Raw genomic sequence first — 15,030 nt, forward strand, 5'->3', positions numbered from 1 at the left:
GCGTGTATGTGTGTGTGTGGCGGCTGCTCCGATCTCTTCCCGGGGAACCGTTTGTGGCATCACTCTCCTCCTGATGGATTCTCTTCTGGCCTAAGGTGCACAAACAGGCTCTTGGTGACACCGTTCATCCGCGCTTTCATGATAAACGAAGAGCTTCACCACAACAGCGATAACATGCTCCAATCGCTGTTCAATTATAACTGAGTGGGTTCACGAGCGGCGCTCGCTTATATACCGATTGGTGATTTCAATAGCCTGTTTTGAAAGCAACTTTAAGGCTATTGAAACAAGTTTTTGGATGAAAAAGTAACAAGTATATAACGCGTAGACATTTTATCTTTCGAATAAAGTGTGTATCATACCATTTCGTTCAGTTGTTTAAGAGCTATTAACGCCCAAAATCTCGGTGTCCGGCGTAACGATTTCGTTTTCGAAACTTTGATTTTACACCCCGGTATAGAAATGAAAGACGTAGTCCTACGTCAAAAAAACATTAAAAATGGTGCAGTGATAAAATTCATTATAATGTATGTAAGGACTCTCCATCTTCAGTTATGGCAGTATTTAGGAAGATCGGCTGCTGCACTCTTGTACAAATCTTTGTGGAGGGCGTGAAGGAAGTTCAAAGACATGCGAAAACGTTGAGATGAAAGCTTTCTGGTGTTGAAAATAGATTCACTAGAGCAGCTATACTCAACCTGCGGCCCGGTGGTCTCTTCCGGTTGGTCCATCTGGTGTTACTTTATTTTGAACAGTTTTTTATTAAATACTAGCTGACCCGGCATACTTCGTCCCACCCACAATTGTAATTTTGATTTAAATAATTTCGAACACTTAAGTTCCCACAGAAAATATTTTTATGTACGTGATCTATACAAGCGGTATATAATTTCTTTTCTGACCTTTTTTTTATTTCTTTTTTAAACCTGAAGCAGACTAGGACGCATCAAACTTCCCAGCAAACACTAAATCGTATAATTTTTCACGTGCCAAGTCTTACAAGAAATCCGAATAAATCATAATCGCATATAATATCAATCAAAGTATGTATCGTGTATATTTGAAATCGCATAAAATGTAAAAACTCGATTTTATATACCATTATCAAATTAAAGCGCAATTCGGTATAATAAACATCAATTTTATGATGTACATTGTCGTAAAATATATTTAATCCGCATCATATGCGTATATTACGCTGATTCAGTTTGTGTGTCATATAAGCGTATAATTTAAATCGATTCAGTACTGTAGTAAATCGTGTTGCATGCTGAAGAAAATCATGAAACAGTAAATCATATTAGATCCTAATAAAGAACATATTACATCATATTGAAATGTCAATGAAATGCTGATGCACTCGAAAGTTTTAACCGCTGTTGAATTAAATTTCAGATAGCCGCGCGAGATAGCTGGTGGATGATAATCCAGACGACCGGAGTTCGAACCCACATCGGAGCAGTTATCACCAAACATCAATCTGTGCCATTTTAAACATTCATATTCCACTCCTAACACAAGTCAATCAAACAATTATTATTTCTACAAACATAAATACTCATACATAAAAAAAGCTATTCATGATTTCAAATATTTACGTGATTACAAACATCAGTCATCCAGCCGGAAGACCAGACGGCAGCGAGGTTAACCAGGCCGAGAGTTTAGTTTGTTTTCCAAATTGTTTTTTTTCCAAAGCCAGAAGCGAATCAACTGAGTAATTTTATAACCTCTATAATTCAAACCATGATCATCATCATTTAAGCCACAGTCTTGCTCCAGCTAGCAGACAGTAGACTTTCTCATTACTGATTTCAGACAGAGCTTTTTTGCTCGATAAGAAGATAGGAAGAATGGAATACTGATGTCGTTCATATAGTGATGTATGTACGGTGGAGGCATTGCGTCGATTTTCATGTCGTCTGGTGGAGAGTACTTTTGTATTGTTACACCACATCATTTTTGCATTAAAATATCGAAAACGAAAGGTTTTCCGTTTTTGACATATGATTTTTCAAAGATAACTGATGGTTCGAAAAATCCATTTTCCCCCTTTTTTCACTACAAAAATTCATGACATTTGAACTACTGGACCGATTCAGATGATTGACATATTAAATTGAAGCTTATGAGTTATTTTTCTTTGAAAAAACATTACTTTTTAAAAATGATGATTTTTTTGTAATTATTGATTTAATTATTTTTTCATAGTTTTCTGGGTTAAAGATAGAGGGCGCTATATTTTTTAATTTTTTGTTCTGGAAAGCCGAGGGTTTTTTTCCATAATATATCCGAAAATCAGAGAAGTGTTATTTTTCATTTTTGAGTTATTATTTTACAAATTGAACATGTTTTAAATCTTCGTTCAATATTCCTTTATAACTAGACTAGAACTATGCGACAAGAATCCAATCTTTCCGCAAATGTTATATTTTTTCAGGTAAGTTTATTGGCTTTAACTTAATATGTCGATAATCTAAATGGCTCCAGTAGTCCAAATGTTATGAATTTTAGCGAGAAATCATTTTTGAATAGAAGTGGAAAAATGATTTTTCGAACCTGCGGTTAACCCTTTCATTACGGCAGTGTGCTCCGCCGAAATGCTACCCCTGTACGGAGCACTGCGCCGAACAGTATGCACATCTTGCTGGTGTAATCGAACAGCTGTATGAATTTCATGTCGTCTAAAGACGACGCTTGTACACACAGCTCGTCGCGCGGATGTCGTCTATAGACGACACTCGTACACACAGGACAAGACACATCGGGCTGCTGTGGTTCCGGGAGGGAAATGGCATGAAGAAGGAGGTGGTTTTTGGTGAGTAGGAATCTCACACTATCCAGTCAACACGGCGACTGGGTGTCTATGCAAGATTTCCACCTTCTACAAAAAAAAAAAAATAACATCGGGCTGCTGTTCTATAAATAGCTCAACAATGATCAATCAACTGTCTCCGCTGTCCGGTCTAACTGGATAATGGAAGAACAGAAGGAAAACTCTTACGCCTAAATGGCTACTGTGTATAAATGAGTATCATATGCAATACTCTAACGCCGAAAAATGGCAACTGTGTAATGTGTTATAGATATGATAAACATGTGACATATACACTATTAAAATTCGGGTCTGTTACAGCTAAAATACTAATGAGCCTAAAATAAACAAAAGGGATTAAAAAAATTTCAAAAACGAAAAAATAGCATCTCTGATATCGAGATATTTTATGTAAAAATTCTCAGCTTTCGAGAAAAAATAGTCCAAAGCCATGAAACAATAAAAAACGACTATAACGACTATAAATAACGAAAATAAAATTCATTTTTTTTGCAAGTTCATCATTTTTTAATAAATAGCTCATTGGTTTCAAAATCGATCATCTGATTCGGTACAGTGATTCAAAAGTTATGAATTTTTAAAAAAAGTCATTATGGGGAAAAAGTGGCAAAATTTTATTTTTCGAACCACCTTAAAATGGAAATGGGTACCCCAACGAAAAAAAAAATGCGGATCTAATATTTTGTGATAAAGAACAAAACTAACACTTTTGACGAAAATCTGAGAGCCACTATATCGGTTTGGCATAGAATGGCTGGTTGAGAAGTAATGATAAAGATGTTTTGAATTATAGAGACTTCCTCAGACTCTCAGACTCCCTCAGTTAATTCGCCTCTAGCTCTCGAAAAGGCAAATTTGGAAAACCAAACGAAACACTCGGACTTGACAAAGGCCATATGGAATGCCTCGCCGCCGCTGCCGACTGGTCGCAAGCAAGATGACTGATGAATCGTGAATGACTTATTGGTGACTTTCCGTTCAATCAATTAATATTCGTGAATTCGAGCATTGTGTCCGGGAAAAAAGTAGCGTCAAATTGCAGCGCATGTAAAGAAGGTATTTTTCACCGGTAAGAGCTGGAAGCGGTTGCTGTCGAAGCACATTCCAAGTGTTCTTAGCGTTCTTTGGAGCGTTGGAGATGTAATTTTTCTGAGATACTGAAAATTTTCTCAGAAATTCTCTATGTCCAGTGTTTTAATGTCGGTAATTCAGTAAATTTTGACGTTTCATGCAATTTGAAAACATTTGGCTTGATTTTTTTTTAAGATCCTGATTTCATGCACTTCCACCTTGGGTGATTTTACGGTTTTCAAAAAACTCAAATTTAGACGTCTGCGACACTAGTAAATGGAATTCGATTGAATTAATATTTTACATAAGGTATTTTATCATGAAAATCAACATTTCACAGGAAGTACCTATGAAAAATCGAGATGACTATTTTCATTGGCACCCTAAACCATGCATTTTACCTCGTATTCCAAGAAAACGACGCCCGAGAGCGTCGATTTTTGAAAAAAAAATATAGAACAGTAAATCTCAACGTTTCATGCAATTTGAAGACATTTGGCATCAACATTGTTTTTTCGAAAACACCATTTCATGTAATACCATCTCCCATACCTCTCAGCTCTCCCAAAATCTTCCAGCCAAAAACTGGAATCGAACTCGAGCCCTCGGCATGATAGTGTGTGACGCTAACCACTCGACCACGGGAACACTAAATATTATAAATAGCATTCGTGAAAACTATTACTATTACTATTACGCTGTCGTCTCTCCGCTGACTGCTCCTGCCACTCAAGACATTCCGTTCCTGTGTTCGGAGCTGGTGAGGGAGTCTTCCAACTTGCTACCTCAGGCAAGTACGATTACAGTACCGTTCCTTCGCTTTCTGAAATCCGTCCCACTAATAGTGTTGCCTACATCGACGGTGCGGCTGATACCGCACCTAACACTGATGCTCCCGTCGTTTCTGCTGTTTGTCGGTCATCATTTACCGAAACAGAGGATACATCGTCACCGTCACCGCTGACTGTTTCCAGCCGTCTATGGTTACTCCCAACGGAATGCGCGCAAAATAGCATGATGGAAGCTCCCAAACCGCACGGCACAGTCGAGCACCGCTGTCGTCTCTCCGCTGACTGCTCCTGCCACTCAAGACATTCCGTTCCTGTGTCCGGAGCTGGTGAGGGAGTCTTCCAACTTGCTACTTCAGGCAAGTACGATTGCAGTACCGTTTCTTCGCTTCCTGATATTGGTCCCATTGATAGTGCTGCATACATCAATGGTGTGGTTGATGCCGAGCCGAACCTTGATGCCACTGTTGTTCCAGCTACCACAACCTCGCATTTCAACGCTCTTTCTTCCAACCGTCATCAGGAAATTAGTGTATATTACCAAAACGTTGGCGGTATCAACAACAAGGTCGACGATTTCCGGGTAGCTGTATCAGACCAATGCTACGACATAGTAGTTCTCACGGAGACTTTGGTTGGACTCACGTATGCTCTCTCACCAAGTGTTCGGCTGCGATTACGAAGTTTTTCGTTGCGATAGGAACGCAGATAATAGTCGTAAGGCTAGAGGCGGAGGCGTTTTAGTAGCCGTGAACTCCAGACTTGAGACGAGGGCTGTAGAAAACCAAAAATGGTCTTGTCTAGAGCAGGTATGGACGGCGATCACACTTGGCGGCCGCAATTTATATCTATGTGCATTGTATATCCCTCCTGACCGAACACGAGAACGTGAACTTATCGAGATCCATTGCCAGTCAGTTTTCTCCGTTCTGGAAGTCGCTAAAGCAACAGATGAAATCATCTTGATGGGTGATTATAATATCCCAGGAATCTCGTGGAAGAAATCACGCAACGGTTTCCTTTATCCGGAACTGGGTCACTCAGCCCTCCATTCCAACGCGTCTTTTATGCTAGATACTTATAGCTTAGCCACTCTCTCGCAAATTAATCACGTCACTAACGAGAACGGCCGTAGCCAGGATCTTTGCTTTGTGAGTGCGCAGGACACAGCCCCATTCTTATGCGAGGCTTCCGCTCCTCTCGTGAAACTTACCCCTCATCACCCACCCTTGCTGGTTGCCGTTGGCACAAAACTGTTACAGGATATCAATATTTCACCTGTAGTCGTTTCTAACGACTTTCGTAATGCTGACCATAGTAGTATCAGCCAGTTGTTCTCTAGCTTCAATTGGGGCGACATATTAGATACCGCTAACGTCGAGTCTGCAGCTGTAACATTCTCCAACGTCCTGGCATATGTCATCGATAGATATGTGCCAAAGAAGAAGTGCCTCCATACGTCCCGAAAACTATGGCAAACACGCGAACTTCGACGAATGAAATCCATAAAGAGGGCCGCATTAAGAAAGTTCACCAGATACCGCACACAAACTCTTCAATGCCAGTATGCGAGAATCAATTATGAATACAAACGTGTCGCGAAACAATCTTTCCTGAATTATCAGCGTAGAATACAGAGGAAACTCAAATCCCGCCCAAAACAATTTTGGAATTTTGTCAACGAGCAGCGCCATGAAGCTGGCCTGCCTTCGTTCAACGGAAATGCGGCCTCTACTCAGCAGGATATCTGCCACCTATTCTCAGAAAAAATCGCCAGTGTTTTCACCGCTGAAACATTAACCGACGACTATATCAGGCATGCTGCTAGCTACCTCCCCCGTTCTAGCCAAACTCTGAGTAGGTTCGACATCAATACGGAGATGATTTCAAGGTCATTCTCAAGGCTCAAAACGTCGTTCAACCCGGGACCCGACGGTATTCCTTCAGCTTTTCTCAAAACGCACATGAATGACCTAGTGATCCCGCTGCTCCACATATTTCAACTCTCTGTAGCCACCGGTGTTTTTCCGACCTGTTGGAAACTATCGTATATGTTCCCAGTCCATAAAAAGGGAAATAGACGAGATATTAACAATTATCGCGGCATCACTTCGCTTTGCGCTTTGGCAAAACTATTTGAGCTCGTTATTTTGGAACCGCTAGACGCTCTCAGCAAACCGTACATAAGTACTGACCAACACGGATTCACGACGGGCCGCTCCACCACCACAAATTTACTGTGCCTCACTTCTTACATCACCGACAGCATGTTGAAGCATGCCCAAACGGACGCAATTTATACGGATCTGACTGCAGCCTTCGATAGATTAAACCACTGTATAGCTGTCGCCAAACTGGACAGGCTTGGGATTAACGGCAACCTTCTACAATGGTTTCAATCATATCTCACTGGCCGTCGACTAGCCGTCGTTATAGGTGATTGCCAATCCCCTTTTTTCGCTGCTACGTCTGGTATACCACAAGGTAGCCATCTGGGCCCCTTGATATTTCTGATATACTTTAATGACGTAAATCTGGTAATTGAAGGTCCACGGTTATCATATGCTGACGATTTAAAAATTTACCTTCAGGTCAGCTCGATTGAAGATTGTCGCTTCCTTCAACGAAAGATGGATGCTTTTGCCGATTGGTGTATTCTTAACCGAATGGAGGTTGACCCCGCTAAATGTTCTGTCATCTCGTTTTCGCGCACGAGACAGACCATATTGCTCAACTATGTCCTGTTCGGCACGGAAACTGAGCGTGTCAGCGAAGTCAAGGACCTGGGTGTCATTTTAGACGTGCAACTCTCTTTCAAACCGCACATCACATACATGGTGAATAAAGCATCCAGAACTCTGGGGTTCATCTTCAGGATTGCTAAAAATTTTACCGACATCTACTGCCTGAAGTCCCTCTACAGCTCCCTCACTCGCTCCATCTTAGAGTATGGTGCAGCTGTTTGGACTCCACACTACAACAACGGTGTCGAAAGGATCGAGTCAGTTCAACGAAGGTTTATAAGATATGCTCTGCGTAGATTGCCGTGGACTGACCCCCTCCGATTACCGAGATACCATAGTCGATGTCGGCTGATCAGCTTGTCGGTTCGTAGAGACACAGCCAGGGCTTTGATGATAGCTGATACCTTACAAGGACGCATCGATTGTCCCGGTCTTCTGGAAAAAAATAATTTCAACGTTCGACCTCGGGCTCTCCGAAATAACTTGATGTTACGATTGTCCGCCCTACGTACAAACTAAGGCATATTCGGTGGATTAAATGGTCTACAAAGACTTTTCAACAGGGTAGCCAAGCTGTTCGATTACCATTTATCCCGAACGCTTCTTCGTCGGAGATTTATCTCTTTTTTTACAGAACAAACAGTCACGTGATTATTGTTTTTAAGTGTATCTTTAATATGTGATGACTGTAATTTGATGTAATTAATTGTTATACGATGTCATTTGATTCATGTTTAGATTTAAATGTAGATTTAGAATGTAGATTTTATTTTATTTTATTTCTCTGTAGCGATACAGATCAGCTTCGCACAGACCTTGATTGAACGACGTTGAATTAATAATGTTAGATTTCTGACTCTCCAGGTTTTCGATGGATGTCGTCTACGTCAGTCAACGCTTATGCCTACTATTTTATCACTTGTTTATTCATCGTTGGTTTATTTCCTTCACATATGATGGCAATCAAAAAAGAAAATACGTTCAAGACAAACTCGATTTTTCTTCTTTTGGCTGTATTCAACTCTACTATTGTTATTAAACTAAACTTTTTAAATCATCATTAAATCAAATTTTGCTTTAATGCTGTTGGTTATGATCACGATCGATTTCTTTACTCGAATTTTGATTTGGTATTCCTTAACGTCTGTTACTTCTTTTGCAAGCATATGGAACACTTGCTCAAAAACTTGAATCTTGGAATACATGACTATTTGAACTATGTTCATCCGATGTCTAGTCCCTCTATTTATTTTATATTCAGTTCTATATCGGCATGCCGTAGATATAAGAAAAGCTACCGTCGCCTGATGGTAGTGAATCGATGTATAGCACAATCTCAATCATATCGACTCTGAACCTCAAAGACTAGGAGAAGAGACGGATCGAGCTCCTTCCACGCTACGTTCTGTCCGTTACGGTAAAAGAATATTTTTGCGGAGAAATTCTCGAGAGCATAGTGCCTTTTTTTTCCTCAGCACTCCGGGTTGGATCGCTGAAGCCGTCGTTCCCCCTCACACAGTCAAAACAAGCCGTCTGCCCGAATAAATTGGTGAACGGAACCAGAAGCATCGCAAACATCGCCAGTGCGCAGGTGCCCACGTTCAGATTGCCTTCTTGTTATTCTGCCTCAGTCTAAGTGTTAAGGTGCCAACTGGAAAAAGAGACAGTCCAGGACGGCTCGATATTGGCCCCATTGAGTCACACAGCATCTTGGATTAATGCGGAATGCTCATACCACCGTCGGTTACAGGCGAGGCAGCCCTCTGGAACATGTGAAGATTGCTCTTTGCTTGTCGCTGCTCCACCATACCGGAGGAGGAAGCACATCACGCGCACTAGTGTACCACCACCTCCCTTTCCGATGATAGTGAATGAAAAAACAAATTGTGGAATCTGTCAATTGAGCGGGTGCACAAGTTACAGGCAGTATCATGAATGACAAAATTATGAGTTCCACTTGGGCACGTTTTCCAAATATTTTATCGTTCGATGTGTGGAAGTATTCTGGCTTGTTCGATTCTGACTCTAGAGTTGATGAAGTTGGTTCTGGGGATAATCGTTGGCTACGGAGCTTACATTATCTAAGTATACTGGACCTTCTTAGTTATTCTGGCTAAACAAATTGTATCGTACAAGAAAGAACTAGTTCTAAATAATTCAACTCAACGAAGTTATTGAGCAGTCTTACGCAGTTGTATAATTTTCGATTAGCTATCTAATCTTAACTTTAAATTTTAATATTTTTATTATTATACTAGCTGACCCAGCAAACTTCCTCCCACCCAAAATGGATTTTTTGTTACCAATACCTTTAAACATTCACGTTTTTTTACTAAGCGATCGTTCATGGTTCCAATCGCAGAACTGTTCATTGATTGATCTTCTAATCTACCCTTTAAAATTATTTTTTTACTACACATTACTACACACTACAGGCACATTTTCGATTTACGGCCTAAAATGTTTCGTTATAACGCAAAAAAAATCGAGGATTGGTTCAAACATCACTTTCGTACAGAGGTGAAAAAAATATTTGCGAGACAATAACTTATGCAACATACAAATTAGGTATGTATACATACACATATTCCATGTAACATGAAGTTGTTTCATTTTTTTTAAAGATTATTGTTGGTTTTTATGTATGTATGTTGTATGTATTGTATGTTTTTTGTTTATGTTATGTATGTATTTTTGATTTAAATGAATTTAATTTTTGAATAAAATAAAATAAAAATAAAAACATAAAATGCATTTTGACTGATAAACCGTGTTACATATTTAAAAAAATTGGAACCGATCTGATTGAATTTGTATGAATTTGTATTAGAATAATTGATTCCTTATACGGCTTTTTGCTTTGCGGCCGAATTTCGTGGAGCGTATCTAGGCCGTAAAGCGAGGTATGGGTGTATAATATTTCAGTACTTCTCCCAAAACTCGGAATGAGCTGAAACTTTGCACAGGTCATTTTTTCGGGCCAATAAGCAAAACGTACATGGTCGGTTTTTGAAATTTGACATGACCATTTCCGCTGCCATCCTAATATAGATAGATAGATTGAATTTAAATATTTTTAATAGGAGTACTGGTAAGTTTCTTCGTTCTTTTTTTTTCAAAAATTAATGCTTTATTCTGCAAAAATGGTTTCAAATTTAATATTCAAAATATTGCCCATCGCTAGTCACAAAATTTTGGGATGCTGAGCGGACACAGGAAACGTTCCGAATTTTCGGGAAGTATAATAATAGCTGTCGTTTTCAAACGTTTGATATTATTTCTAGTACAGGTCGGACTCGATTATATACAATTTTGGACTCAATTATACACAGTTTGAAAAAAATTTTTTTACATTTGAAATATGAAAAAAAATTATATCGATATTGTAGCGAAATTAAGAAAGATAGAAGTTGGGTGTCAAAGAACAAATTGTAGAGTGGTTTGAGAACTTTAATTTGATTGATAGAAACAATCAAGTTTGATATGAAACTTATTTAAAGCCAATGATTTAGATGTTCTTCTATTATATCCTGTGCTAAATTTTCTCATCTTTCAAATGGAAGTAACAGAATCGTCTTCCGTAGCGTACTTTTGAATGTAGAGCCTTCTTTTGTTTTTTTATTCGATTATATACAGCGAAAAGAAATCCGAGAATTGTGAAACACCGATTCCGAACGCTCATAACTTGACCATTTTTCGATAGATCGCAGATCGATTTGAAATAATTTTAAGCATCTATCACTAGAACTCGTCAGTCATATTCAGCTGAGGATAGTCAGCGGACTATGAAGAGAGTCGCCTTCGTATTCAATTGGAAATGAGTTTTGGCTTCTTCCATCAGTTTCGTTAAAAGCGGTCCCAATTTTACATCGTTTGCCGTTTGCCATCGTTATGTTTGTTTACTTTTTTCTAGGCTCAAAAGTGGTGTAAACTATCGTAGGCCAATCCTCTAGAGGCGAATGAACTTCAAAGTTTAAAGCCTCTTAAAAACAAAGAAAGAAAGAAAGTAGGCCAATCGTTACAGGGAATGAACTGTCGAAATGTCTCGATCAGTTCAAATCGAAATGATATCCATTGCAAATGTTTCAAGACGATGGTAGAGTGCCTCTCTAGGAATGTAATAATTCGGGAGCGCTTACTAGCCGTATTCTAGCTCCAGATTTTAAGAAGTGTGAAATCATGCCCTGGAAACTCTACGTTGTTGTTAGTCAACTGCCATCAGGAGAGGCATGGAAATCGATTTGGTTGGAAAATCGTTTATCTAGCCACAAATCTCGATCAGGTTCAAAAAGATTGATTTTCGGTAAGGTTTGAGAGCACCCATGGATAGCTGTAATGGTTATGTAAGTTATGTAGGATAGCTGTAATGGTTATGTAAGTTATGTAGGATAGCTGTAATGGTTATGTAAGTTATGTAGGATAGCTGTAATGGTATTGATCCATAGCTCAATTGAAGTTGTAAAAGGTGGTTTTGAAACCAAGACGTGATGTGTTGTCTTTCTGCATTTACGACAATTCCGTAAAATGTTCTGCGCCTAATGTTGGGATTTGCTATACCATAAAACTGTTTGCATTACCAAGCCAATCTAATGAATCTCCAATTTATTTGCTGTCGATAGACAATGAAAACGTCAAGTATTTTATTTTTTCCTCTTAATGACACTAACGGTTCCAGAAGAAACCTATCCTACTATAAGAACCAAACAGTTTAAACCTACATTTTGAGTACTGAGTATGATTAAAACACGATAGCTGAATTGTTCGTTGCCTTTCTGTAACCTTTTTCACCTCATCAGGTGTAGAAGGAATTGACGAAGGCGTCAAAAAACCTCATCCGTTTATTTGTGTTAGGATTTTGAACCGCAGTTTCATCGTTGACTAGAAAATCTAGAATCTAGCAATTTGGCTAGATCAGCATTTATGATTACGACTTTGCAGTAAGGGACACTCACCTAGCAGCAGTAGCTTCAGCTCTCGCCTGGCATCCCGTTTGTCTCGTCGCAGCTGCCTTTCAATCTCCTGATTGATTCGCTTCTGTTCTTTGGCCTCCTCGGACAGGCAGCACTCCATGGTTGGATGCTTGTGATGAGATCAGCGTACAGAGGTCACACTTCCGTGATTTTCGCTGACTAGTGATCCTGGGTCGTCTAACTGGGAATTGTTGCTACACACATTCACACGCACGCACCCGCATACACACGCACACCAGTCTCACGTATGGTGCGCGATTGTTCCGTGCGTACGTATATATATATATATCACTTTGCCTGGCGCACGTAACAACGATCGATACCAACTGAATAATTTGATTACTGCTTTTCCTTTTTTCACAACGATTGGCCGGCACACCGCAATGACACCCGCGCGCCTTCTGTTCACGTTTGTTTGTGTGTTTCAGCAGCTCTTTGCGGGTGATGGAGAGGAGGTTTAAATTCAATTAGGCAATGGAATTAGATGGGAGCAAAACACCCTTGCGGAAAGATAAGAGCCGAGCAGAAGATTACTCGTAAGAAAAACAGAAAATAGAAGAAAAAGGACGTTCGGACTGCGGGAAGGACGAATAGCCGAACGATGATCGCGCTGAGTCGTTGTCGTCGGCCGTTCAGCTAATGCAGCCGTTATAAACTGGAGTACCTCCGACCACAACTGCTAAGATGATCACTGGCAAATACGGAGATGGACCAGCCAACGATTGCTTTAGACCTGTCGATCAGAAGTTCCTGCTGATCTTGCTCACGACGACGGCAACGATGGAGGCGGCGGTGCTGCTGGTGGCGACGGCGACTGGTGCTCTTATTCCACTGAACTTTGCCGCAATGGTCTGTTTTGTTGACCATATATATCACTGTTTTCTACACTATTACTCTCTTGCTTTAAAAATTCTAATCGAACCAATGCCTCGAATCTTCTCATCCATTCACTTCACTGTAAAGAGGAGGAAACAGATATTAGATTACATGTAACACTCATCGAACATGATTGTTTATCGTTCACTTATCACATCCTGAGAAATAACGAGCTTCAATTTTCACTTCTTTTTTTTTCTTGCTCGGTGTGAAACTAGTCGATATTCTTTCCCAATTCACATGGTCGTATATGATCGTCGAAAACACAGTAAATTAAACCGATTGCGCGCCGTCTTCTGTACCTTTCATCGCCACAACACACACTCGAACCTGAAACCTCTCTGGACTGGGATATCAACGGATTAAAGGACTAGAACGGAACGGCCTGCAGCAGAACTCTCCGAAATTGTATGCTACACTAGGCAGACTAAAAGTTGTCGTCAGTTGTCGCCGTCTTTTATAGTCTTCCCCCGGACTGACGACAGAGCATCGATGGATCGATCGGCCCTTGAAAAAAGGGACGAAGCTGACAGCGTACGATAGTGTCGGGCCTGAATCCCCTCCTAAACTACCACACTACACACACTCTGGGGAACACATGTTCGCGCATTGCCCAATCTGTTTTCCCTTTCCAACACAGATTTCCGCGACTCGCTGTCACCTGACTTTCCTGAGGTTTCATCCTGCCGTTCCGTTTTGGCTGGCATTCCAAAAATTCCCCGCAAGCACCACGCGGAGTAACGTGAACGGTTCACCTCGATGTATGTTCTAGCGTTTCGCTTTCAAATTAATTAAATTATGCCATCCGAACATATGGTTGGCGAAAGGTGGACAACGTGTTGCAAGTGGCCCAAGTCCGCGGAATTGTCCGTCAACACTGCGATAAACCTATTATTGGCGGACTAGCGTAGTGGAAGCTTTCGGTGCAAGGTAAGCGCAGGGAATGTTATCCTTAAATTAGATATGTTTGAGCACATTGTGGAATTAACTAGTGCTGTCGGGACTACTAGCCTAGCAACAAATCCTAAAGTATTCCCCCAGTGACGTTTGTGTCGCTTTGTGCAAGCCTCTTAATTAAATGAAGAACGTTATGCAAGTGGGAATACTCAAGACGGCCGAACCCAAGGATGACCCGTGCGGCTCACTCCAGGTAGCGCGTGTCAATTAAATGATTTTTTTCAGTATGCTATTCTGTAGGCCAGTCCTTGTCCCTTCCTTGATTCGATAGGATGGATAAACCGAAATGGATTGAGCGTGACCACTAGAATGGACAGAAATTTGAAACAGGGAACTGGTCGCTTCGTTGTCGAATATTCGAGAAATATGTTTCATGGTTTCTATAAGTCCCTTCATTTTTTCACTTCCAGCCAACTCAAATGAGTTATTAACTGAATAACATTGAAAAAAAAATTTCTGGAATATTTTTCCCAAATATAGTAAAACAATTAGCCATTTATTGTTTTTTTTTTCAAACACATCAAAAGCTGAAGCATGTTGTATCTTAAAGGCTCTAAGAAGCATATGTGAAGGGGCTAAAATGCGGGTTATATTTAGAGAAGAATGGTAAAAACAGCAGTCACACGAAACTTATCTCAGTATAAATAAAGCTAAACAAATCAAAATATTAGGCTGTCAAAAAAGTCCTGCGGTATTTTTTTTGAATTTTCATTTGTTCATAAAATTAGTTACAATCATCTGTTTTAAGTCAAATGTGCGCCGTTTTGTTCGATGACGAGATGCCAACT

The 15,030-nt window shown here is 40.1% G+C and overlaps 1 protein-coding gene across 6 annotated transcripts in view; it reads right to left on the reverse strand.

Moving 5' to 3' along the window:
- The window catches only part of LOC129770548 (guanine nucleotide-binding protein G(q) subunit alpha), a 58,404-nt gene that overhangs the window by 20,854 nt on the left and 22,520 nt on the right, over positions 1-15,030 (reverse strand). For 3 of the 6 annotated variants that reach the window (XM_055773449.1, XM_055773450.1, XM_055773448.1), the window contains exons 1-2: positions 13,588-13,746; positions 12,392-13,364 (exon numbers count right to left, since the gene is read on the reverse strand). In XM_055773449.1, the coding sequence (XP_055629424.1) occupies positions 12,392-12,509 (118 nt within the window). In that variant the 5' untranslated portion in view covers positions 12,510-13,364; positions 13,588-13,746. Of the gene's footprint in view, positions 1-12,391; positions 13,365-13,587; positions 13,763-15,030 lie in introns of those variants that run through there. The other 3 variants (XM_055773451.1, XM_055773453.1, XM_055773452.1) reach the window with 3 other exon arrangements.

This window comes from Toxorhynchites rutilus, chromosome 2, assembly GCF_029784135.1.
Source record: "Toxorhynchites rutilus septentrionalis strain SRP chromosome 2, ASM2978413v1, whole genome shotgun sequence".
Lineage (NCBI taxonomy): Eukaryota > Metazoa > Arthropoda > Insecta > Diptera > Culicidae > Toxorhynchites > Toxorhynchites rutilus.